The 26,366-nt window shown below is 44.6% G+C and overlaps 1 protein-coding gene and 1 long non-coding RNA gene across 2 annotated transcripts in view; one reads left to right on the top strand and one right to left on the bottom strand.

Moving 5' to 3' along the window:
• Positions 1 to 26,366, top strand: part of smap1 (small ArfGAP 1) — a 235,402-nt gene that overhangs the window by 166,602 nt on the left and 42,434 nt on the right. Inside the window, exon 8 of the mRNA XM_035992468.1 lies at positions 5,161 to 5,276. Coding sequence (XP_035848361.1) covers positions 5,161 to 5,276 — 116 coding nt within the window. The remainder of the gene's footprint in view (positions 1 to 5,160; positions 5,277 to 26,366) is intronic.
• On the bottom strand, positions 8,478 to 13,849 carry LOC116044135. Its single transcript, XR_004103621.2, has 3 exons — positions 12,857 to 13,849; positions 8,886 to 8,887; positions 8,478 to 8,491 (listed from the first exon to the last, which is right to left on the bottom strand). It is a non-coding gene; the product is annotated as an uncharacterized LOC116044135 (long non-coding RNA).

The following is a 26,366-nucleotide window of genomic DNA, read 5'->3' as shown; positions in this document are numbered from 1 at the left end:
GTGAGTCAGAGAGGGCTCGGACATATCCCGCAAATAGAAACGGATGAAAGGGCATGGGAATGCCCAAGAGGCTTCCGCGCAGGTGTCGGCTACTAACATGCCTCTGAACATAGCTGTTGATGCCGATAGTGCCCTTGTGGAATGTGCCCGGATGCCCTGGGGGGGCTCCGCCCCCTCCGTGTTATAGGCTTGGGTGATAGCCTCACACAGCCAGTGAGACAGACGCTGTTTAGACAGGGCCGCACCTTGGGAGTGTTCCCTATAGTGTACAAACAGCTGTTGTGTCCGCCTTATGTCCGCCGTGCGTAAAACATACTGTGATAACGCACGCACCGGGCACAATCAGTGGGAAACCTCCTCCACGTCGTTGTCATGAGGCGGGGGGAAAAAACCCTGGAGGGAAAAAACCCTCGACCGAAGCCCCACAGTCGCTGGGTTATCACCGGGGGGTGGAATATCGCGCCGTCCAGCTGTGACAGGGCGTCCTCGCGCCACGGCAATTGCCAGGGGGGACCCGCCAGCAGCTGGACCAGTGTCGGGAACCAGGATGCGCTCGTGCGCTCCGGTGCCACCAAGATGACCGACAGATTCTCCTCCTGGATGCGTTCCAGGAGACGAGGAATCAGAGGGACCGGGGGAAAAGTGTATAGGAGGGTTCTGGGCCAGGGGTGGTGGGAGAAAGCGTCCACGCCGAGGGGTGGATTGTCCCGTGCGCTCAAGGAAAACCACAGAGCGCACTGTGTGTTTTCTCGTGAGGCGAACAGATCCACCTCCGCTTTCCCGAACCTGCTCCACAGCTTCTGAACAATAGTGGGATTCAATTTCCACTCGTTGTGAGAGGGCCCTCCCCTCGACATTAGGTCTGCCGCCCGGTTTAGTATCCCGGGGATGTAAACAGCCTTGAGGGACAGCAGGTGACTGTGTGCCCACAGCAGAAGGCTCCTGGCTATTTCCAATAGCGGGCCGAACGTACGCCGCCCTGGCGATTTATGAACGCTGCTGCAGTAACATTGTCTGTCTGTACGACGACATGTCTCCCTGCTGCCACCGGGGCAAAGTGTTTCAAAACTTTCAGCACCGTGTACAGCTCCAGGCAGTTTATGTGTGGGAGAGGGGGGGTGGCCATTCTCCTCCCACCACCTGTGATTCGCACATTCCTCCCCAGCCAGTGAGGGACGTGTCCGTGTACACTGTCACGTATGACGTCACCTTGCCCAGGGGAACCCCAGCTGACAAGGTCCGGGGGTTCCCCCAATATGACAGGTCCGACTGTAGGGAAGGAGGAATGATCAGCATTCGCCACTTGTGACGTATGGGGTCAATACGCTGACGGAGGAACCACCTCTGGATTTTTCTCATGTGGAGAAGCCCCAGGGGGACCACCATGTAGCCCGCGGACATCATGCCCAGAAGGCGCGTGACGGACAGCGCTGACACCTTTGCGCGTGGCGTGGTGCGCGACAGGAGAGAGAGCAGCGCGTCTTGCCTTGGTGTTGACAGCCTGGCTCTCATAACAATCGAGTTTAGCACTACGCCCAGATAAACTATCGATTGTGCGGGAACCAATGAGCTTTTCTGCCAGTTTATGGTGAAACCCAGTGTCTGCAGGTGCCGCAGAACTGCCACAGTGTGCAGCGCCGCCATTTCCCGAGAGGGAGCCAGGATGAGCAAATTGTCCAGATAAAACAGGACTCTGACGCCTTTTTTCCGTAACGGCTGAAGCGCCGTCTCCATACACTTGGAAAAAGTGCGGGGGGCCAGTGAGTAACTGAATGGTAGTCGGTTGTACTGGAAATGAGCCCCACGGAAAAAGAAACGCAGGAATTTCCTGTGTCTGGGAATGATTTGGATGTGAAAGTATGCGTCTTTCAGATCCACCGATGTAAACCATTCTTGGTGGCGCACGCATTCCAACACATGTCTGATAGGACGGGGGGACAGGATGGGACAGGTCGAGGATGGGGTGTAACCCACCTGATATCAGTTTTGACATCCACGAGTCCATGTGTGTCAGCCTGATCCATGCCGCGCTGTGCTCTGAGAGCGGGCGCGCGCATGTCTGTGTGTTGTTTACAGACATAGCTAGCAAGAAGCGCAGAGCCCGTCCCGCCGCTGGGCGAGACATGAGTAGATCGTGTCGCCCAGCCCATGGTAGGGCCCTGTCGAAAGGGTGGCGGGTCATTGTTGTCCTTATCCCGCTGGCATAGCCGGGGGGAGGAGGGTAACTGAGCGGCGCTAAATGTAGCGGGTGGGCGTATGCTCTCGCCGTCTGCACAGTGAGAGAGCGGCGGAGCTCCGCGAGCAGCGGTGACCTGGTGTGTGCTTGTGTGGGGAACATCTGTCATGACATCAGCGTAATGTTCAGTGGGAACAAGGGCTAATCGGTTGGATGGAAACTGCTCTTTAGAAAGACTGAAGTGGCCCTTAAAAGGGCCATTGTGTTTCCGGTTTCCAACCGTGGAGGGACAGACGTTCCCCGCGCCCCATCATTGCCACCGTCGCCGCTGCTTGCTGGGTGGCTCCGGGGGCGGGTTTGACCAGGTGGGAGCCGCCTTCATGCTCCTCCTGAAACCTGTCAGGGGCCGGCTGCCGCTGTGGGGGGGCAGGCAGAGGAGCGGAGGTCGAAGCCTGGGAAGGCGCAGCCGCAGCAGAGGCTGTGGGGCGTTTCCTCTTATGGCGGTTGGTGGAGCGGTGACGCTGCTGATGGGGAGCCGCTTTCTAGGAGCCAAGCCGCCGTAGCCGCTCAGCTTCCTCGGTCGCCTGGTGGAGGTGGGACGTGGCTGTCTGTAAGCGAGGCCCAAATAGACCATCGGGAGCAATGGGGCCGTACAGAAGCTCACGTCTGACCTCTGTGGGTAGCTGTGACATGTGGAGCCAGATATTTCGCTGGGCCACAGTCTGCCACGCCTGGATCCTCGACAACGCCACCGTGGTCGCCGTGGTGAGGGTGAGGATAGCGGTCATCGCTTTGCCAATCTCCGTGGCTAGCTCCAGAGGAAGAGTCTCCGGGTTGGTGGCCATGGCGGAGACGGCAGTGGCAAGCAAGGCAATGTTGTTTTGCGCCGCCAAGCCCTGGGCCGCACATTGGTGTGACCGGTCAGTAACCTGGGCGCAAACCTGATCTTGGGTGGACGGGGGGGTCGGCTTCCAGTTCTCCCAGCGGGGAGGAGGGAAAACCGGAGAGGGAATCGTCATTCGGGGGAGTCATCGGACCCGTGCCCGTCGAAGACGCCCTCTTCTAGCGGTTCCAGGGCGTCGACGGTGTCACGTCGGTCTGCCCAGCTGCCGTCCCCCTCTCCGTCGACCTCAAAAGCCAGAAAAGCGTCCGCCCGCCATTGAAGCTCTTTAGAAGGCAGGCGGGCGCAAAAAGGGCAGGAGGCGTCGGAGGTGAGAGCCTTGCCGGCGTGAGAAGCACCGAGGCAGGTCTCGCAGCGGGGGTGGAGATCCGGCGAGAAGATGTAGCCGGTCTCGCAGGAGGGGCAGGAGCGGACGCCGCTGGAGCCGGAGGTCTTCATAACCTTCTTCATAACTGCTTGCTGAAGAAAAAGTGGGAGCAGAGCTACGGGTCCGCTCTGTTTATATACAGTATTTGCGGACGTAGTTGAAGCCTGAGCGGCACGCTAGGGCAGGAAAGAAAATCTTCACGACTGCACATGCGCGAAGGGATAAACCCAATAGTGTGGCTTAGAGGGCGAAGCCTATACGAAATAGAACTTACAGTTAGATGTTGAGTTTTTGATTGCTGAAATGTCCGTTTGTTTTGGTAGACACAGAAGACACCGCATAATGTAGCTGCTGTTTCGCACTTTTACTAAGGTAAACATGCTTTCAATATGAGGCCAGGGGTGTTCCTCCTCGTCTGTGTCTGCATTGCCGACAGTTGATTCTGACATTTTTGTTTTGCTACGACTGTAAAGCTAACCCGTCCCGCCGCTGAGATTGAGTATGGTCACGGGACGAGACTACACCACTACGTTTGATTGGTAAAACACAGTCACGTTGTATAGCCTTTAGCGGAAGTCTCTCTCTCTGTCAAAATAAAACATAGAAATGAGGCATACGCGCGGGGGGGATAAAAACAATGACGCGTAGAATACCAAAGTAGTAACAAGCTCATTGTAGCCTAATGTAGCGGAGTAAGAGTACAGTTTCTTCTTCACAAATCTACTCAAGTAAAAGTAAAAAGTATAGTGATTTAAAACTACTCCTAGAAGTATAATTCTTTCAAAAACTTACTCAAGTAAATGTAACGGAGTAAATGTAACTCGTTACTACCCACCTCTGCTCGTGACACAGTGACAGTGATACCCGGTTTAGCTCACGATACATCCAAAGTAGGCTAAGTTACCGTATGCAATACTTGAAATGCAACAATGCATCTGTAACGTATTCTCTTATTGTAAACGAATGATTTTCTGTCTGAGAAAAATATGCATCGCGACTGTATGACTTCCTGATAACGCTAACTCAGAAATATACAGTGGACAATAAAGCAAGTGTGCTGAAATCAACACAAACGGAAAGTTACATATAGCCACTTTAAGCAGCTCTGTGACACTGTCAAATATATTTGCAATTGCACACAAGTTTTTTTTTTTCCTAAGACCAAAGGAGAGGCATAAATGAAAAAATGTAAAGCTAAGTACTGAAGGAATGCTGTCACCAGAGTTTTCTTGGGGATGTTCCAGTTAACAAGCAATTAACAATTGTACATGGAGCTGAGTGGGGTGTTTTGGAAACACGTGTGAAGGCTTAAAACTTTTAAAAATTCTTGCATATGAATGTAAAGGTTAGATTGAATAATTCCTATTTGTCTAAGTGCCTTCACTTTTTACTGTGTTTCTGTCTTTATTGATCTCTCTTTATGTCTGAACATTAATTCATATTTTTTCAAATCATGACTATACATGTATGCTTACTGGTTCAGTAGAAATCTTACGTCATTTTTAATTTTTATCAAAATCAAGTAATGTAAATCTCCCAAATGTTGTTAAATATATGTGACTTGATCACAAGGTCCATTTTGTATGAACTTTTCAATAATAATGTTGCCAAAGCATCAAAATACAATGTGTCCAAATATTTGGATAAAACACAATAAACAGTAATATGAACATTTACACAATATTAGGATTTATATTTATTTTATCGCTTTTTCAGATGCTCCAGAGGGTGATGGGAGGGGCTCGAGTGGTGCTGCACCAATCAGCGATGAACTGGACATCTTTGGACCAATGGTCTCCAACCCTCTTCCCTCTTCCAACAACACACAGCAGGTAACAAACACACACACGCACGCACACACACAGGCTTTCATCATCTGCTTATCACCACAGGCCGGCTGCAACACAGGAAACACGCACACAAACACAAACACGCCATCTCCCTTATATGTGCAGACTCACGCTCTCTGAGGATCACATCAAAGCAAACTGTCATAGACTCGCCTTTATAGAATTGACCAATGTCGCAGAGAGAGAGAGAGAGAGAGAGAGAGAGAGAGAGACCTATCTGACACTAAGGCCCTGTTTACACGTCAACGCTCGCAGGTGAAAACGACAAAATATTTTATCAGATGTGCCTTTCGTTTAGACGGTGACGGTGCCCATGGCCACTCCGCCATTGGGTATCCACAGCCTGCCTATACTTGATCTGGATGGCTTTCAGCTTTGATGATATCTGACTTTTACAGATAGCGTCTTTCTCATGTGGATATGACGTCCCTCCAGGTACAGGATACTTGTTATGGAGCCAGATGTGTTTGCATTGCTTTGGGACCCTTGGTGGTTGTTTTGTGAACTGTCACTTTAAGGGAGGAAACAGGAAGTGCTTAATTTCTTCTCTAGATATTGCCTGAGAGAGCCACATGTTCCTACTGGTTTCAATCTAGTGTCATCCTCGCTTCCACAGTTTATACATGGCATCATCTGTAAGTTATATTGTTTATTATCCTAGAAGAGACATGTGTACAATAATGTTTGTTTGAAAATGTATTGGTTAGAAAGTTATGTCTTTCGTAAGTCATTTAATTATCCGCTATTTAGTACTGTAAAACCTGGGGGTGTTTGTTGTACCAGCATATGGAAAACTGTTTGCTTTGTGTTTACACTTACCTTGTGCAATATGTCTTGTAACTCGTAAGCTAAGCTTGTGTGATATTGCATTATGGTACAACATTTTCATTTCTATATCCACAGTTTTACACTTAAACCTGATTAAACTGCCAAAATCAACACATGAGCCTGTTCCTTGGAGCTTGATTAGGAGAGTGTTTAGCTGTCGGTATAGCTGAGTATACGTTTGTGTGGACAACACTTAGTGAGGACAGAACAGTAAAAAGATGATGCCATGTATAAACTGTGGAAGCGAGGATGACACTCAATAGGACATGCAAGTTTAACCCCTGCTAAAGTAAGAAACGACGACATACATCTACATCCACAAGAGCATTTTCTGTGGTCTGGAGATACGTCTACCTGTCCTATATCGCAATGGCAGACCCCAATCCCGACGATATCGATCCTCAAGACCTGGATGTCAAGTCAGAATGTGCTGCATCAGGTTCACTTTCACAAAGCTCAGTTAAGTCTTCAGCCAGTGTAGCTGCTGCTGAAGGTCGTGCCAAAGCAGAAGCTGCACGCACACGAGCAGCCTATGCAAAGCGTCAAGTAGAAATGCAAGTAGAAAAAGCACGAATAGAGGCTGAATTAAATGCACTAAAGGTAGAATATGAAGCTGAGGCTGCCTCAGCAGAAGCTAAAGTGTTTGAAGCAGCTGCAGATTTAGAAAATTGTGACCTCGTGAGTAAAGCCAGTCACTCTCTATCAGCGAAGCAGTCTATACATCGCACTGGTGAGTACATCAAAGCACATTTTGCTTCCAGTCAAAATGGTACTTCACCTCAATTTGACGAAGCCACAGAGGATGCTCCCATACCACAAGGCAGCCGCCTCCCAGACACTCACAGCCAGCATGGCAGTCAACAATTACAGCGGTCAGATCCTGCAGCCTTTCCTACTAAACCCCTGCAGCAAACCTATCCGAAGAATCACCTCCCTGGTGCTGCATCCGTTCACAAAAATATGAATATCCCAGCATCAATGTACGCCGGTGCACAGACCCAACAAACCAGCATATACACAACTCACGATCAGAGGCCCCAGGTGTATCTGACTTAGCTGTATATCTGGCTCGTAGAGATCTTGTTACGGCTGGGCTTAAAGTGTTCGATAACCAGCCTGCCAGTTATCTGTCCTGGAAATCTAGCTTTGATAATGCTGTAGAAGGTCTGAACCTCAAAGCCAGTGAAGAACTGGACCTGCTCATTAAATGGCTTGGTGGGGAGTCCCTTCACCATGCCAAGAGGATAAGAGCAGTTCATGTCAATAATCCATCTATGGGTCTGGACATGCTTTGGCGGCGACTTGACAAGTGCTATGGCTCTCCGGAGGCGATTGAAGCTTCTCTCTTCAAAAGTTTGGACCAGTTCCCAAGACTTTCAAACAGAGATTATCAGAAACTTCAAGAACTTGGAGATCTACTCCTAGAAATCGAAGCAGCAAAGCACGACGGTTACATGGCAGGACTTAGCTTTCTCGACACAGCAAGGGGAATAAACCCTATTGTGGAGAAATTGCCTACAACATCCAGGAGCAGTGGATAAGCCAGGGGTCCCGCTATAAGAAAGAGCACAATGTTGTCTACCCTCCCTTCTCATTTTTTGTAGACTTTGTGTACCACTATGCAGAGATGAGGAATGATCCTAGCTTTGCTGCCTTTACCTCAAACTCAGCTGCGTCCAAAGCCGATGGGTTTTCAAGCAAACAGTGGAAAACCAAACCTTCATTATCGGTCAGTAAAACTGAAGTAGCAGACACATCATCCTCAGACACCACTAAAGAACCTGTCATGGATCCAGATAGACAGTGTCCTCTCCACAGAAAACCTCATTCCCTCAAGAAGTGTCGAGGTTTTCGGATAAAACCATTAGCAGAACGTAAGCGCTTCCTGAAAGAGAACTTCATATGTTTTAAATGTTGTGCGTCGACAACACACCAGGCAAAGGAGTGTAAAGCTGTCGTCCGTTGCTCAGAATGTGACAGTGACCAACACATCTCTGTGCTCCATGCAGGACCAGCACCTTGGGCTGTGAGTTCTAATGTGCCTGCTACAGAACATGGTGGGGAGCCGACTCAACACGTTCCAGATGTAGCAACTTCCTCATGTACGTTTCTGTCTGTGGTGAGGATTTTCGAGGAAAATCTGTCTGGTCAACATTTATCCGAAGGGACACCCTGAGCAAAAAATTAAGGCATACGCGATGCTAGACGATCAAAGCAACGTGTCACTAGCCAGATCAGCATTCTTCGACAAGTTTGATATACAGAGTGACTCTTCTCCATACACTCTCAAAACATGTGCAGGAACTACACACACTGCTGGAAGAAGGGCTGTTGGATTTGTGGTGGAGTCAGCTGATGGGGAACTTCATCTACCACTACCAACCCTTATTGAGTGCAATCTAATTCCCAACAATAGGGATGAAATCCCAACACCAGAGGCTGCCCGTAACCACATTCATCTCAAGCCTATAGCTGATAAGATTCCTCCTCTGGACGTTTCGGCTGAGATCCTACTGTTACTTGGCAGGGACATCATCCGTGTCCACAAAATGCAGTCATCATACTGCACCCTACGCACAGCAACTAGATCTAGGCTAAAACAGCCAGACTTAGGCAAGGAGATCTTCAGCCATTCTGAAGATGATGACAAGCTAGCGCCCTCCGTTGAAGATGAGATGTTTCTTCATATCATGAATAGGAAGTTTGTGAAAGATGATTCCAACAGCTGGGTCGCTCCACTGCCATTTCGCACACCAGGACCACGCCTACCAAATAACAGAGCGCAAGACCTCAGCCGACTGATGTCACTTCGCCGAACCCTGAAGAAGAAACAGGAGATGAAACACCATTTTGTGGACTTTATGGAGGACATCTTCAGAAATGGACATGCTGAGCCAGCTCCTCCACCAGAGCCGGACAAGGAGTATTGGTACTTACCAAGCTTTGGTGTTTATCATCCCCAGAAACCAGGGAAAATAAGGATTGTTTTCGACTCAAGTGCACAGTTCAAGGGCATAGCACTGAATGATGTGCTCCTACAGGGACCAGATCTGAACAACACCTTACTTGGGGTCCTCGTTCGCTTTAGGACAGAGCCAGTAGCTGTGATGACAGACATCCAACAAATGTTTCACAGCTTCCTAGTAAGAGAGGATCATCGGGATTACCTCCGATTCTTGTGGTTTGACAACCACCAACTTGATGGTGAAGTTTTGGAGTATCGCATGAGAGTTCATGTCTTTGGTAACTGCCCATCACCAGCTGTGGCCATGTTCGGACTCAAGAGGACAGCCACGGAGGGAGCAGAGGAATTTGGATTTGAAGTGAAGAACTTCATACATCGTCATTTCTATGTCGACGATGGCCTAAAATCGTTCAGCAGTGCAAAGGAAGCCATCAAGGTATTGAAAGGAGCACAAGACATGCTGGCTCAATCTAATCTAAGACTGCATAAGATAGTATCTAGCAGTGTGGAGGTTATGAAAGCGTTCCCGACTGAAGACCTAGCCAAAAACCTACAAGATCTGGATGTGGGTCAGGACCTTCCTCCTACGCAGCGCAGTCTGGGCCTTGGATGGGACCTTGCTACAGATACACTGTCTTTCCAAGTTGCTGCTACTGAAAAGCCTTTTACACGTCGTGGTGTGTTATCTACCATCAACAGCTTGTTCGACCCACTAGGATTTGCTGCTCCGGTCAGTGTAGGAGGTCGCTGTATCTTAAGAGAACTAACCCCCGACACTTGTGAATGGGATGCTCCACTTCCCCAGGAGAAGCTTGAGGAGTGGCAGAAGTGGTGTACCTCTCTACAAGACCTTAACGGCTTGAAGATTCCAAGAATGTACACTTCGATCTCTGCAGCTGAGAGGAAAGAGATCTGCATCTTTTGTGATGCATCGACTAAAGCAATTGCTGCTGTCGCCTATCTGAAGATTACAGACGCTGCAGGACATAGTGAAGTTGGATTTCTATTTGGCAAGACAAAACTGGCTCCCAAGCCTGATATCACCATCCCAAGGCTTGAACTTTGTGCAGCCGTTCTAGCGGTGGAATTGGCGGAGACTATATCTGCGGAGCTGGATATAGAGTTTGATGACATCAGTTTTTTCACAGATAGCAAAGTGGTATTGGGCTACATATGCAATGACTCCAGACGATTCTACATTTATGTTCATAACCGAGTGCAACGTATCAGACATTCAACCAACAAAGGTCAATGGAACTATGTTCCAACAGATGTTAACCCAGCCGACCATGCAACTAGAGCCATCCTAGCCAACCAGCTTGCGCTTTCCTCATGGTTAACCGGACCAGCCTTCCTTGTGAACAAGCAACAGTGTCGCTTACAATAGGAACCTTTCAATCTTATCAACCCCAGATTAGATGTGGAGTTACGCCCAGAGGTAGTGACCTGTGCCACACGTTCATCACAACAGCTTGGCAATGCACGCTTCGAGCGCTTTTCAAGTTGGAAGTCACTCTTCAGAGCTGTTGCCCGAATCTCGCTCATTCCTTCATGCAAGCAGCAAAAGGAGGTCCTTGCCAAGGTTGGCACATCTGCAAGCAGCCTCTCAGTGCAGAGCAGCTAGATCATGCAAAGGTCAGAATCATTCTCACTGTCCAAAGAGACATCTATTCAGAGGAAATCCAGTGCATCCAAAAGAGAGAGTCTGTCCCAAAACAGAGCCCCCTCGGCAAAGTCTGCCATTTCATCGATTCTGAGGGCCTTCTGCGTGTCGGTGGACGGCTGAGGAAGGCGCAGCTCACATCAGAGGAGAGTCAGCCAATCATCATTCCTGGCAAACACCATGTTACCTTACTGCTTATCAGACACTACCACGAGGAAGTCTGTCATCAAGGACGGCACTTGACAGAAGGAGCTTTAAGAGCTGCAGGTTTTTGGATTGTTGGAGGTAAGCGGTCTGTTAGCAGCCTGATCTATAACTGTGTGTTATGTCGGAAGCTGCGCCGTCATCCTTGCTTCCACAGTTTATACATGGCATCATCTGTAAGTTATATTGTTTATTATCCTAGAAGAGACATGTATACATTAATATTTGTTTGAAAATGTATTGGTTAGAAAGTTATGTCTTTCCTAAGTCATTTAATTATCCGCTATTTAGTACTGTAAAACCTGGTTTGTTGTACCAGCATATGGAAAACTGTTTGCTTTGTGTTTACACTTACCTTGTGCAATATGTCTTGTAACTCGTAAGCTAAGCTTGTGTGATATTGCATTATGGTGCAACATTTTCATTTCTATATCTTTTTTGTTCTTTGTCCACAGTTTTACACTTAAACCTGATTAAACTGCCAAAATCAACACATGAGCCTGTTCCTTGGAGGAGAGTGTTTAGCTGTCGGCATAGCTGAGTATACGTTCGTGTGGACAACACTTAGTGAGGATAGAACAATACTGCTGAAGAAATTCAGTCCATATGTCTATATATTTTAACTGGCAGGACTCCCAGTCCACGCCCTGTTGTGCCTTTGTGGCTTTGTAACCTAAGGTTGTTTGGAGCAATAACTCCACCAGACAAAATTGTCAGCTTTTGTTGTTTGCTTCGCCATGTTTTGGTTTCACGCCACTAGGGAGAGAAGTAGAAGGAAGGTTCTACGCAGGCGCGGGGACTTGGTGGTGTTGTGTGGCACACCACCAAGTGTGGTGTGCATACTACATCAAATTTCACACACTTTTGTGTACCATATGCATACCGATTTACCCCCCCAAAACGCTCGTCTAAACGCGGAATAAAAAGTGAGAACGTTTTCTCTTCAGATCGTTTCCGTCTAAACATAGCCTAAGAGGAATGATGTGAACTGTGACACTGAAGAGAGCAGCTGGGAGTGGTAGAAATGTAGTAGTACTGTTTGTATTTTTAGAATATAGCAATAATAAAGTAGTTCACTTGATGTGTCTGATATGTCTTTAAGGTAACCCTTCCAATCTATGTACTGTAGCAGAATCAGTATTAAAATATACAACCCAAATAAATCAGTTACTGTGGGGAGAACAAGTATTTGATACACTGCCGATTTTGCAGGTTTTCCCACTTACAAAGCATGTAGAAGTCTGTAATTTGTTATCATAGGTACTCTTCAACTGTGAGCGATGGAATCTAAAACAAAAATCCAGAAAATCACATTGTATGATTTTTAAATAATTAATTTGCATTTTATTGCATGACATAAGTATTTCATACATCAGAAAAGCAGAACTTAATATGTGGTACAGAAACCTTTGTTTGCAATTACAGAGATCATACGTTTCCTGTAGTTCTTGACCAGGTTTGCACACACTGCAGCAGGATTTTGGCCCACTCCTCCATACAGACCTTCTCCAGATCCTTCAGGTTTCGGGGCTGTCGCTGGGCAATACGGACTTTCAGCTCCCTCCAAAGATTTTCTATTGGGTTCGGGTCTGGAGACTGGCTAGGCCACTCCAGGACCTTGAGATGCTTCTTACGGAGCCACTCCTTAGTTGCCCTGGCTGTGTGTTTTGGGTTGTTGTCATGCTGGAAGACCCAGCCACGACCCATCTTCAATGCTCTTACTGAGGGAAGGAGGTTGTTGGCCAAGATCTCGCGATACATGGCCCCATCCATCCTCCCCTCAATAAGGTGCAGTCGTCCTGTCCCCTTTGGAGAAAAGCATCCCCAAAGAATGATGTTTCCACCTCCATGCTTCACGGTTGGGATGGTGTTCTTGGGGTTGTACGGGCCCGTCTTGTAGACGGGCCCGGACATGCGCTGGCTTGAGCAGGGGGACCTTGCGTGCGCTGCAGGATTTTAATCCATGACGGCGTAGTGTGTTACTAATGGTTTTCTTTGAGACTGTGGTCCCAGCTCTCTTCAGGTCATTGACCAGGTCCTGCCGTGTAGTTCTGGGCTGATCCCTCACCTTCCTCATGATCATTGATGCCCCACGAGGTGAGATCTTGCATGGAGCCCCAGACTGAGGGAGATTGACCGTCATCTTGAACTTCTTCCATTTTCTAATAATTGCGCCAACAGTTGTTGCCTTCTCACCAAGCTGCTTGCCTATTGTCCTGTAGCCCATCCCAGCCTTGTGCAGGTCTACAATTGTATCTCTGATGTCCTTACACAGCTCTCTGGTCTTGGCCATTGTGGAGAGGTTGGAGTCTGTTTGATTGAGTGTGTGGACAGGCGTCTTTTATACAGGTAACGAGTTCAAACAGGTGCAGTAATACAGGTAATGAGTGGAGAACAGGAGGGCTTCTTAAAGAAAAACTAACAGGTCTGTGAGAGCCGGAATTCGTACTGGTTGGTAGGTGATCAAATACTTATATAATAATATAATAATATTTTATTAGAATGCTTACAATAAAATGCAAATTAATTATTTAAAAATCACACAACGTGATTTTCTGGATTTATGTTTTAGATTCCATCTCTCACAGTTGAAGAGTACCTATGATAAAAAAATACAGACCTCTACATGCTTTGTAAATAGGCAAACCTGCAAAATCAGCAGTGTATCAAATACTTGTTCTCCCCACTGTATATGCTATCTACATGTTGTTTTAACCCAGTGCAGCTGACCAAATAACGCTGTTTGTGTTAAACTGTTGTGGTAAATTTAAGAAAGGACAAAGTACTTTCATTTGCTTTTTGTAACAGCCCTGCAAAATGGCAATAAGGTGAAAGATGGAAAGATTGAGAAGAAAAAAGTCGAACAAGTAGATGCAAAAAAACATAAAAAAAACAGTAGAGGTATGTTTTCTGTTCTGTTTTCTGTTCTGTTTTCTGTTCTGTTTTGTTTTTTGTACAGAGTGTGAGAGTAAAGTGGTGGGAGTTATGGCTGAAAGATGAATCATTCATTATTCAAAAGCGCAATTTTCAAATCGCAATGGCTGTGATTTTAATTAAATCATACATTATTAACAAGCTGAGGAGCAGTTAACCATAGTCCTAATAAATCCACCGGAGTTTAAAAAAAACAAAGAAAGCGGAAGTTAACGGACATCCGGCTGGAAAGAGTGAAATCCGGCGCAATTTCCGGCAGCAACGGAGCAATCCCGGGAGTGGAACGTCTTGGATTGGTCATCAGTGTGTGAGTCCAAATCGAGTCAGGAGTCCAGAGAAAAGCGACTCAAGCATTCCATCACTGCTTTGTACAAACTAACCTTGTTTAATGCATTCCGACCACACAAATACAGGCCTGAAGTATATGCAAAGAAAGTAGGGATATATATCGCGCCGTTTTTTGGCAGTTTGCAGATTATCTGTATCTGCTTTTTATTTGCCTGATAACCAATAAAGTTAATTAATTAAAAAGTGCGCTACTTTTCTGGGTCTGAACCAAGCCCCCAGGAACAGTGCCATGTCTTACAGTGTTACAGTGCTTCTTACAGTGCAGACGCTTTGCTGCTTGCTCCTGCCTCTGCTTGCATATTTCTGCTGATAATCTTGCTTTTCCTCTGTGAGAAACTATGAGCAGCTGCTCTTGGATACTTATAATCGCCTACCAATAGCTCAAGCCTGTCCTACAGTGACTGGAAACATGGTACTTAGCTAAAGCTAATTAGCAGCAAGATGCCTCCCTTCTCTGTGGATGACTACTACAAACCAAGGTTATTATGGTTTAGCATTTTTCATTAGTTTTTATTTTTATTTCATTTTGACTTTTTGTCTTCAAATTCAATTTAGTTTTAATTAGTTTTTAAAGCAGGTTTGCTAGTTTAGTTTTTATTTTTTGAAAATGCTTAGTTTTTATAAGTTTTAGTCTTTTTTATAATATGGGTTATTTGTCGGGGGATTCAAAAAGGTAAAAAAGTATTGTGTAATAATAACTCAACAAAAACATCATACAATTTTAGAAATATGTATTCACAATGTATTCAACAATAACACCAGTACATAAAATGTAGCCTACATATGGTCATAAATATGTAAACTACGTCTACACAAGACGCCACAGTAAGTGCAAAATGTGTAAGTGACGTGTTCCAGGAAAAAAACCTAAATAGCCAACAGACTAAAGAAGTCATACATGAACAGGTGTTTTGAACTTTGGTTTGAGTAAAGTGGCGAACTTTTTGAAGTCAGTCGACTCACACAGTTGTGTAGACATCCCAGTATCAATCCACATATTAACCCATGCTTCCTCCCGCTTTTGGTGTTCCTGCGTATTTACTAACCAGCAGCTATCGGGTCGCCGGTGAAAGCAGGCCTGTAGTGTTCTCTGTCCTGCGGTTGTCTCAGTCATGCTGCCTGGCCCTGTATCCCTACATCCATGCCATGTACCGGGGTTAGCTTCTGTTTCGGGGAAAGGGGGCTTTGCGTTCTCTTTTACCTTGTTAAGGTAAGCTAGGTTAGCCTCCTTGTGCGCGCTTCTCAAATTTACTTTCAAATTTGTGGGATTTTTCCCTGTAATAAATTGTCCACATATTTTACCACCCTCCACTGCAAGGCACTTGCTTTTATCTGACACAGTCATAATCAAATAGGTCTCTGTCGCTTTCTTCCGACTTTCAGTACCGCCATGATGCCAGGCGAGGGGCACGTACATGTTGTGTTCAATTTGACATGAAATGTCAGAATTTCTGTCTACGTCTATTTTATGTCTACGGGAAATGTCATGGTCGGAAAGATATAACGTTATTTGCTCTATGGAAGACATTGACAAAGACGAAAACTAAGGACATTTACTTAATTTTATTTTAGTTTTGCAAACAGACGTTATCGTTTTTTTGTAATACCTCGTTTTTATTTTTATTTCAGTTAACGACAATTTTTTTCCCCACCTAGTTTTCGTTATTTCGTTCGTTTTCATTAACGATTATAACCTTGCTACAAACTCCAAACAAACCTACAAACCTTCAGAAGATTGCAGTTCTGGAAACCACAGCGCCCTGAGATTTGTGATGTGACCGGCTGGCCTGCATTATCATCCAGGCAGAGCGGTCTCTTCAACCCTTGTACTTAGTAGGACACAGCCATGGACAGCTGCAAAAGGGTTAATTAGCAACAAAATGCCTCCCCAACAAGTGTGCAACTGGATAACAGATTTTCTCCACTGCTGCAGGACCCTGGACCTTCATCTGATGACCTGGATTGCGTCTCATTGTCACACAGCAGGGTAAGGACTGAGAGCAATTCAAAAAGTAAAAAGGTACAGAGAAAGCTAACAACTGGGCCTCAAACTCTGATTGTGGGTGACTCTGCTGTAAAAGATGTAAAAAGCAGTAAAAACACCAAAATACTCTGTTTTCCCAAAGACATGGTGTCTGACTTGGCCCATAGAATCACGGCTATCGTGACAGCACACCCAACTGTGAAGAACATTATACTGCATACAGGGTCACATGATGTTGTAAAGCAACAGTCTGAGTTGCTGAAACTGGACTTTATGGATCTGCTGAACACAGTCAGCTCCCTATACGCGGAGGTGTTTATCAGTGGCCCTCTACCGCCAGCCAGAAGAGAAGTGTAGAGATTCAGCAGACTGTTGGCACTGAACACATGCAATACAACTGCATGTACTGTCCATTCTCTGCAGTTCATTGACAATTTTAACTTTTTCTGGGACCGCAGACATCTTTTTAAAGCAGATGGACTTTTCCTTAACAAGTCAGGAGTAAAGCTGTTCACCTCTAACCTACTTTACTTTCTGCGCCACACATCTGCCCCCTCCGCCAAGGACACGAGACAAGACAAATCTAAACAAGAGGAAGACATAACAAAGTGTGGCAGTGATCCACCACAGCCCCCACCTGAGCAAAGATTTGACCATTGGAGACCACAGAGCAGAGACGAGAAATCTCAACCCCCCTCTTCACCCGTCCAACACCCCTCAAACCCCCTCACCAACCCCGACGCCTTTGAGGATCCGTATACCCCGCCCATGGCATTGCTTTCTCCACTCATCCTTTCCCCTCTTTCCCCCTGCCCCATGTTGGAGTTCACTGACCAGATGAAGCAGCTGGTATATGCTGGAACCAGATTTACCCCCCTTCCTTCTCCCATCATTCGCCATCCGGCATCAAACTGCCCCCAGTTTGACTCAATCACCGAAAGTAAAACGCCAGGCACCTCTGCCCCGTCAAGGATGGCAGCTCCTTCTCCCCAGACTGATAAGGATGCTTGTGTACAAAATGCAGCGAGCTTTAACTGATATGTGCCGGGTCCAGGCTCCACCCCTAGTGGCACTCATGACTCTTTCCAGGACAAGCCCGGGCCCTGTGTATTAAATTCTTCCTCAATTTATGTTGTGATAGGTAATAGAAAAAGAATGGTGAATCCGTTAAGTAAGAAGAAGCACTTAACTGCAAACTTAGCAAATTTAGCATCCATTCCTCATTTAACACTAGCCTTACTAAATGTCAGGTCTTTGGCTGGAAAATCATTTTTAATCAATGATTTTATTATTAAGCACAATCTTGATTTTATTTTTTAACTGAAACCTGGTTAGACCATAATAACAGTGCTCCTGTTCTCATCGAGTCAGCTCCCCCTAACTTCAGTTTTATGAGTGAGAATAGAGTGAATAAGAAAGGAGGTGGAGTCGCCATTTTGTTTAATGACTCATTCCAATGTACACAAATATCTTATGGAAATTTTGCTTTTGAATATGTGGCTCTTCAGCTAAGGTCCTCCCCTCGAGCTATTTTTCTAAATATCTACAGGCCACCTAAATACTGTGAAAAAACATCCGAACCGCTAAATGTGCACTAATCACTTACTGCCGTAGTGCCCACTTTCGACACCTATGTTAAAACACTTACTTGAAACGACGAGGGGGATGAGCGTGATGAACACAACACATGGCAGCTGATTGGACGAACGCGTCACGTGGTTCTTGCTGCTCCCGAATTTCAAAACAGACTAATGGCGTCTCGTTCTGAATACGATCTCGTATTTTACGAAAATAGTTCACCGAAAAGTGTTTCTGAAAACATTTTAAGCGAGAAATAGGCCATACAGTTGATGAATCTGAAGTCTGTTTTTTTGATCGACAAAGGTCAGTTTAAAAGATTTTCGTCAGATTTTGAGAGGCCCCAAGCTGACCACTCCTCAGGTGGAGCGTGGAGTGCTGCAGGTCACGTCACATGCAGAAATGGTAAGTGGGAGAGATAAGGAAGGCTGCCCGGAGTTGGAGGATGCGCCAGCGTCGTATATAGTCTGGTGTGTGAGAACATTTTGGATTTCATGTTACCTATGATGACAGCGGAAATAAAACAATAGATAGAACTGCCACTGTATGTATGTATTGTGCAACATGCATTCAATATGCTAATTTTAGCTATATATCATATGCTGAAGTATATTTCTGGAGTGTTAAAGATTAAAAGAAAAAATAACAAGAACCGTACAGAACCGAAAATCTTGACCCTAAAACCGTAATACGAACTGAACCGTGAATTTTGTGAACCGTACCACCCCTAGTTTCGATGACTTTACTGAACTGCTGTCTATAATCTGTACTTTGACTGTGTAATTATTGCTGGTGATTTTAACACTCATGTTGACAACCCCTAGGACAGAGGGACCAAAGAACTGTGTTGTGTTTTTGAGAACTATGGACTGACTCAGCATCTGACGGAGCCCACACACAATAAGGGGCACATTCTGGACTTGATTATCTCCAAGGGTCTAAACATTTCCAAAGTTGTGGTGACTGATGTTGCTCTCTCTGATCATTCCTGTGTTTTCTTTAGCGGCACTATCTCTGTGCACAAAAGTGTCCTAACAAAGGTAATCAGAAAATGGTATATCACTGAAAACACCAGTGACCCATTCATTCAGCTTTTCTCCTCCACACCCGCCCTCTCTGGGGTCTCAGTCACTGAGCTTGTAGATAATTTCAATTGTAAAATTACAAATGTTATTGATGCCATTGCTCCCACTAAGGTCAAAGCTGTCTCTGGTAAGAAAAGATCTCCATGGAGAAATGTCATACTAATAAGAACAGAAAAAAGAGTGTCGAAAAGCTGAACGCAGGTGGCGAAAAACTAATCTCCAGGTCTATTATGACACCTATAAAGAGAGACTTCACATTTATAATTTGGAACTGAGGAATGCAAGGCTCTCAAATCTCTGACATTATCGTCAGAAACAATAATAATTAACGTGCTTTGTTTGCTACTGTCGATAGGTTAACAAACCCTCCAGTACCAGTAGCATCTGAACTTGTATCTACCAAGGCCTGCAATGACTTTGCCTCCTTCAAAGACAAAATTCAGAAAATTAACAGTCAGTGCCTCCATATCAAGTACAGGATATGTGTTGTCACACATTATAAGGTTCATGTAAATCCGATAATGTTTGTCATGTAAGGCAGATTTCCTGTTGGCAGCGCTATGACCAAAAGTCAATTTTGGTCTGTAGATGTCCTCAGGCCTGGACCCTTGTCAGACTTGAGAAATTTCGGGCTGATATGACAGTGTAAACTAAAGTTACAACAACTTCTTCGTTCATCAATAAATGCTCAAAATGGCCGCAACACCACGCCCACACCATTTGACGAAAAGTTTTTCTTTTAAATAACTTTTCATCTTTAAAGGAACACGCCGACTTATTGGGAATTTAGCTTATTCACTGTAACCCCAAGAGTTAGATAAGTCCATACATACCCTTCTCATCTCTGTGCGTGCTGATGAAATCTCTAGGAGTTCATTAAAGTACAGCACCTTGACTTTTAGGTCTACTTCCTGTTGCCACTAGGGGGCGCTATGACTTTGAGCCAATATCGGCGTGTATATGTTGTCAGGGTTGGACTCATATGAATCCTGAAAAGTTTCGAGCCAATTGGACAATGTACACTCAAGTTACACCCACTTCCTGTTTCGATTGAAACGCACAAAATGGCTGCCCCGCAACGGCCATGCCCTATGACGAAACATTTTTCTTTTAATAACTTTTCATCTTTAACATCTTAAGATGGCACAGACCAAATTTGAAGTCGATCGGATGAAATCTCTAGGAGGAGTCCGTTAAAGTACGATGTGGAAGTGGCCAAAATTGCACTAATTTCGAACTTTCAATTCAAAATGGCAGACTTCCTGTTGGGTTTAGGGTATGGCTCCATTGAGCTTTTTTGTACGTCTTGACATGATACATATGTGTACCACGATTCGTTCGTCTACATTAAACGTACTGCAGGGGTTCAATTGTTTTAACTTTGTAGGGGGCGCTAGCGAGCCATTTTTGTGCACCTATTCCCAAAACCCTTAAAATACGTATATTTTCACCAGTCTTGATGCGACCGCCAATTTTGGTGAGTTTTTGTGAGTTTGCCGGAAGAAGGAATAATAATTTATTCAGTTTAGATAGGGCCTTCGCCGCTGTCGCCGCTCAGGCCCTAATGACACGATTTCATACAATCAACCATAAAAACCTGGAGGACATTATACAACATCTGAAAACCTCCTCCTGTTGCCTTGATATTCTACCAATGGGTGTTTTCAAAAATGTTTAGAATTGTTTGGCTTCTGATCTTCTACAGATTGTAAACACGTCTCTTCTTTCAGGTATCTACGGAGCCCCCCTGGTCCCACTTTGTCAAAAAAAATTAATTATAACTATCTCGTGGCCTCAAGATAGTAAGTCGTGGCCTCAAGATAGTAAGTCGTGGCCTCAAGATAGTATCTCGTGGCCTCAAGATAGTAACTTGTGGCCTCAAGATAGTAAGTCGTGGCCTCAAGATAGTATCTCGTGGCCTCAAGATAGTAACTCGTGGCCTCAAGATAGTAAGTCGTGGCCTCAAGATAGTAACTCGATGCCTCAAGATAGCTATCTCGTGGCCTCAAGATAGTATCTCGTGGCCTCAAGATAGTAACTCGTGGCCTCAAGATAAGTGTATATAAAAGGAGAATGCACAATGGAGCAGCTTTTCTCCCCAAAGCAGAGAGTGCATCAAGACATGTAAAGGAATATAAATAATAATAGAAGTTGGTAAATAAACAAGTATATACATGTAAAAAGTATAAATATAGGCTATAAAATATGAAGAAGAATTATAAAGGACTATGGATATGCAGTCTCACAGCAGTTCGTGTAAATGTCACGTTATTTTCTCGGGGAAAGGACGCCGGGAGATGGCTGGGAAACGGCCAAAAATGATGCTCTGTAAGCTGGGAGGCCTGCTGGGGACGCGCCACAATAACGGGATGGCGGAGGTTGGGTTTGGAGAAACATAACGGGGAAAGGGCGCCTTACGCACCGGGAGACGGCCGCGGGGGACGCGCCACAATAACGGGATGGCGGAGGTTGGGTTTGGAGAAACATAATGGGGAAAGGGCGCCTTACGCGGCGGGAGACGGCCGCGGGGGACGCGCCACAATAACGGGATGGCGGAGGTTGGGTTTGGAGAAACATAACGGGGAAAGGGCGCCTTACGCGCCGGGAGACGGCCGCGGGGGACCCGCCACAATAACGGGATGGTGGAGGTTGGGTTTTAGGAGAAACTCTCTGCACTCTCTGCTTTGGGGGGAAAAGCTGCCCCATTGTGCATTCTCCTTTTATATACACTTATCTTGAGGCCACGAGATACGTATCTCGAGGCCACGAGTTACTATCCTGAGGCCACGAGATACGTATCTCGAGGCCACGAGTTACTATCTTGAGGCCACAAGATACTATCTTGAGGCCACGAGATAGTTATAATTAATTTTTTTTACAAAGTGGGACCAGGGGGGCTCCGTAGGTATCTTCCCACAGGCCCCGAAAACTGCAGTCATCAAGCCACTCTTAAAAAAGAACAATCTAGACACGTCACTAATGAGCAACTATAGGCCGATATCAAACCTTCCTTTAAGTAAAATCATTGAAAAAGCGTTTTTTCAACAACTCAACCTTTTCTTGTCACTAAACAACAGTTTTGATGCCTTCCTGTCGTGTTTTCGACCACAGCACTGAGACAGCTCTTGTCAAAGTCTTTAATGACATCCACTTAAACAGATAGTGGCAATATTTCAGTCTTACTATTACTTGATCTCAGTGCTGGACCATGACATATTACTAGACCGATTGGAAAACAGGGTTGGCCTTTCTGGCTCAGTACTAAACTGGTTTGAATCCTACTTAAAGAATAGGGATTACTTTGTATCTATAGGTAATTATGCATCTGAGCATACAAATATGATGTGCGGAGTTCCCCAAGGCTCTGTTCTGGGGCCTGTTCTGTTTAACATCTATATGCTTCCACTGGCTCAGATTATGGAAAACAACAAAATAAGTTACCATAGTTATGCGGACGACACACACATTTACATAACCTTATTGCCAGGGGACTAAAGTCCAATACAAAAACTTACTAAGTGCATTGAACAAATTAACGACTGGATGTGCCAGAACTTTCTTAAAGTAAATGAAGAAAAAATGAGGTGGTTGTTTTTGGAACAAAAGAGGAACGATTAAAAGTCAGCGCCCAGTTTCAAACGACAACAAAGCCAGAAATGTTGGTGTAGTCATGGACTCAGACCTGAATTTCAACAGCCACATTAAGACAATTACAAAGTAAGCCTATTATCACATTAAGAATATATCAAGGGTTAAAGGACTTATGTCTCAGCAGGATTTGGAAAAACTTGTCCATGCTTTTATCTTCAGTAGACTTGACTACTGTAACGGTATCTTTACAGGTCTCCCTAAAAAAATCAATTAGACAGCTGCAGCTGATTCAGAACGCTGCTGCTCGAGTCCTCACTAAGACCAAGAAAGTGGATCACATCACTCCAGTTCTGAAGTCTTTACACTGGCTTCCAGTGCCTCAAAGAATTGATTTCAAAATACTTTTGCTAGTTTATAAATCCCTAAATGGTTTAGGGCCAAAATACATTTCTGATCTGCTACTACACTATGAGCCACCCAGATCTCTCAGGTCGTCTGGGACACGTCTGCTTTATGTCCCCAGAGTCAGAACTAAACAGGGAGAAGCAGCGTTAAGTTTTTATGCTCCACATATCTGGAACAAACTCCCAGAAAACTGCAAGTCCGCCGCAACTCTGTTCTTTTAAATCAAGGCTGAAGACCTTTATTTTTTATGTTGCCTTTTTTTAAAATAATTGTTCATTTCTTATACTGAAGATGCATTGTTGAAACTGTATGACAATCTATATAAGCATATAAAGAGAATTAAAAAGTAAGACCGGTCGGACCAGCCCGTTCTGGGAACGGCAAGGATTGCTGGTGGATTACGTGTATAGAGCAACGGCTTATACACTGTCCCATACTAGCAGCCTAAAATCAAGTATTTTATCTGCTTTTATATTTTTAACAGTTTTTAACTGCTATTTAAGGTTTCATTTCTTATACTATACACTATAACTTTTATTCAAGTATTTTATCTGTTTTTAATTTTTTTAATCGTTTTTATGTAAAGCACTTTGAATTGCCCTGTTGCTGAAATGTGCTATACAAATAAAGCTGCAGTTGTAGTGCAGGGAGTTAGTGGACCCAAATGCAGAGAGCAGGCTGATGTTTTATTACTTGAAGGTTTATTTAACAAAAAACAACGTTCATACAAAGGAGTCTAGAACAAAAGCAGGCAAAAAACTCCAAAAGTGGAGACACCAGAGAACATGATATCCAAAACTCGAACACAGTGACCACAGGGAATACTGACGGGAACGAACAAACTGGCAGGAACAAACACAAAATGATCTGACACAGGACAGGGGGAAGACAAATACTAAATAAACAGGGTAACGAGGTAACAAGAGGCAGGTGACACAAGGGCTGGGAAACAGGTGAGAAACATCAGGCAATCACAAGGGCGGGAAAACACAGGAAGTAAAACTAGACAAGACAGCACAGAAAACCAGACGGCGGCCAAACAGGACGGTGAGGGCAGTGCGCCTCTGGCGGCCTCACAATTTCTGAAGCCTTGCTCCATTTTCTGAAAACATTAAACACAAAACCTCATCTTCAAGCACTATTTACAAAACCTCTGACAAACCTCTGTGTTCAAAATCAAACACTGCTCTCAAATCATAAACAAAGTGATCAAAAAGATATACACTATCAAGCAGTCAGTAAACAATACACCAAAAAATAGAAAACACATTGTTCAAAACATAGTTCTCAGGGAGAAGTACATTTTTTTATCTCAAAACAAATTTCATATTTTTCCATCATTGTCTTTTGATGAACGAAAACATGTTCTATCATAGTAGCTCAAAATTGATCAGAAATTACTACTCTGCTTTGCTCTTTGCAATTTTTTTTGTACTTCCTCCTCCTTGTACACCTATTTTTACAGTACTGTACCCTGCATCTGACAAACTTGTCCTTTGTCTCTGTGATACTGTAATTCTTGTTCTTTGTTGATATGAACCTGCAACCAGTCAAAATCTATTGAGCAGTCAGTACTGTTAAAAAATGGAAAGCACAATGTTCAGGGCCATACAATTTGTTCATTGTACAGTATACAGCCTACAATGCACTGTACTACAGTATACAAGTATGCAAAAATTCTCTTCGTCCTCCTCTTCCTCTTTCTTGCCCTCCTCCTCCTCTTCCTTCTCGTCGCCCACCTCGCATACGCACTTGTCCTCGTCCTCTCACATTGTTTCTTCTATCCATTCTCAGACTTTCTCCTTCCCACCTTCAACAACCTGTTTGCTCTCTGAACTGGCTTATATTGGTTGTGTCACATCATTTGAAACAAGTGAAATCAATTTTGAGTGGTTGTGTTTAATCAATGACATGTGCATTAGAGTGCAGAATGTGTTTTGAGAATGAGAATGTGTTTAGAGTTTTACTGAAAAGTCTAAGTGAGATCTGCAAATTGTGTTTTACCATGTGAAATGGTTTAAGGTATTGACAACAGACTGCACAATTAGCTAAATGAGTTCAGACAACTGAGACCTTTGTTCAGCCAATGGGCTTTAGTGTTTTAGCAATTGAGAAAAACTGTAATACATTCATGGTCTAAACAAGAAAAGAGAGAAAAATTGGAGCAAACGGGAAAACATTTTTTTTTTTTCATTTTTTCTTCCTTCCTCTCTCTGTCACTCTTTCAGCAGCTAGTCTCAGGGGAGTGAGTAAGGCGGGTTGAATAAACATATTGAAGGAGCAGCATTGAGTTTTAAATACTGTTGTGGTCCCTCAAGCATGGCCTTTGACCTCGGCTCGGCTGGAAATGAGGACGTGCACATTAATTCGGACATATACTATATATAAACTGACACAGTCTTTTTCAAACATACTGTACAAAGACTCAGAAAATGCATACATGCTGTTGCACACTTCTAGTCAGGGAATACAGAAACACATACAGAAAACAAACAGGAGGCATGATGTCCATTTCAGAGAACACTCACACGCAAACATACACAAAGTACAAATTCACAGTAAACCATTCCTGTTCACAGGTTTCAATTTATTTCTCTGGTATACACACACACACACACACACACACACACACACACACCTTAGAGCCTCCTGGGACCCGACAAAGAAGTGGCTCGCTAGGGACCTAGGCATGATGAACAATTATGGGCTGCTGTAACTGCAAGCTCCCCCTCTGCCACTACCAGGCTCCCACTTGCCCTCTAATCTCCCCTTTATGCTCACCTCCTCCTCTACTCTGTCTACTACAGCTCTTGTGTGTGCCTCGCACTTCTGCTCATCTCCATAAATCCATCAGTCCTGAATTCCCCTTCTCTGTCTTCTTCCCTCTATGCAGTGTTCATGCCATATGGTCATTACCACAAACAAAAGTTTCTGACTTGTAAATAGTGTTTACGTCAACATCTCAGTCGTAATTACCACTGGGAACATCCGATTTTTTGTTAGTTCCAGTATATCCAACTTTCTGCTTAATCATGCGAAAGTGCCTGAAAAAGGCAAGCAAATATGAATATCTCGCATTACCAGCTGTATTTAACAGATATAGTGCTATATTGTCGATGCACATTATTTCTAACCCTCAGGCTGCAATCATGCATCGTCAGACAGATCTATACATCTGCCCATTGCACACAATGCTTAAACTACTTAAACGACTATTTTGTATATATTTGTTTCTCCACATTGGGTAACTACTGTGGCAAATAATTCCTTTCCACAAAATGCTAATTTGTGACCACAATATACTAATTTGTGGCCAATAAAAACTAATTTTGTTTACACAAAACAGTATTTTGGGGCAACGAAGTAGCCTAACTATATATAGGGGGGTTACAACCCCCCCCAATAATCAAAACTGGCCAGTGCAACCCCCCAAATATCATAAATGTAAATGGACTGTATTTATATAGCGGTTTTCTCACTTTCTCTT

The sequence above is a fragment of the Sander lucioperca genome, chromosome 15, assembly GCF_008315115.2.
Source record: "Sander lucioperca isolate FBNREF2018 chromosome 15, SLUC_FBN_1.2, whole genome shotgun sequence".
Classification (NCBI taxonomy): Eukaryota; Metazoa; Chordata; class Actinopteri; order Perciformes; family Percidae; genus Sander; species Sander lucioperca.
This window is presented reverse-complemented; position numbering and strand designations above follow the sequence as displayed.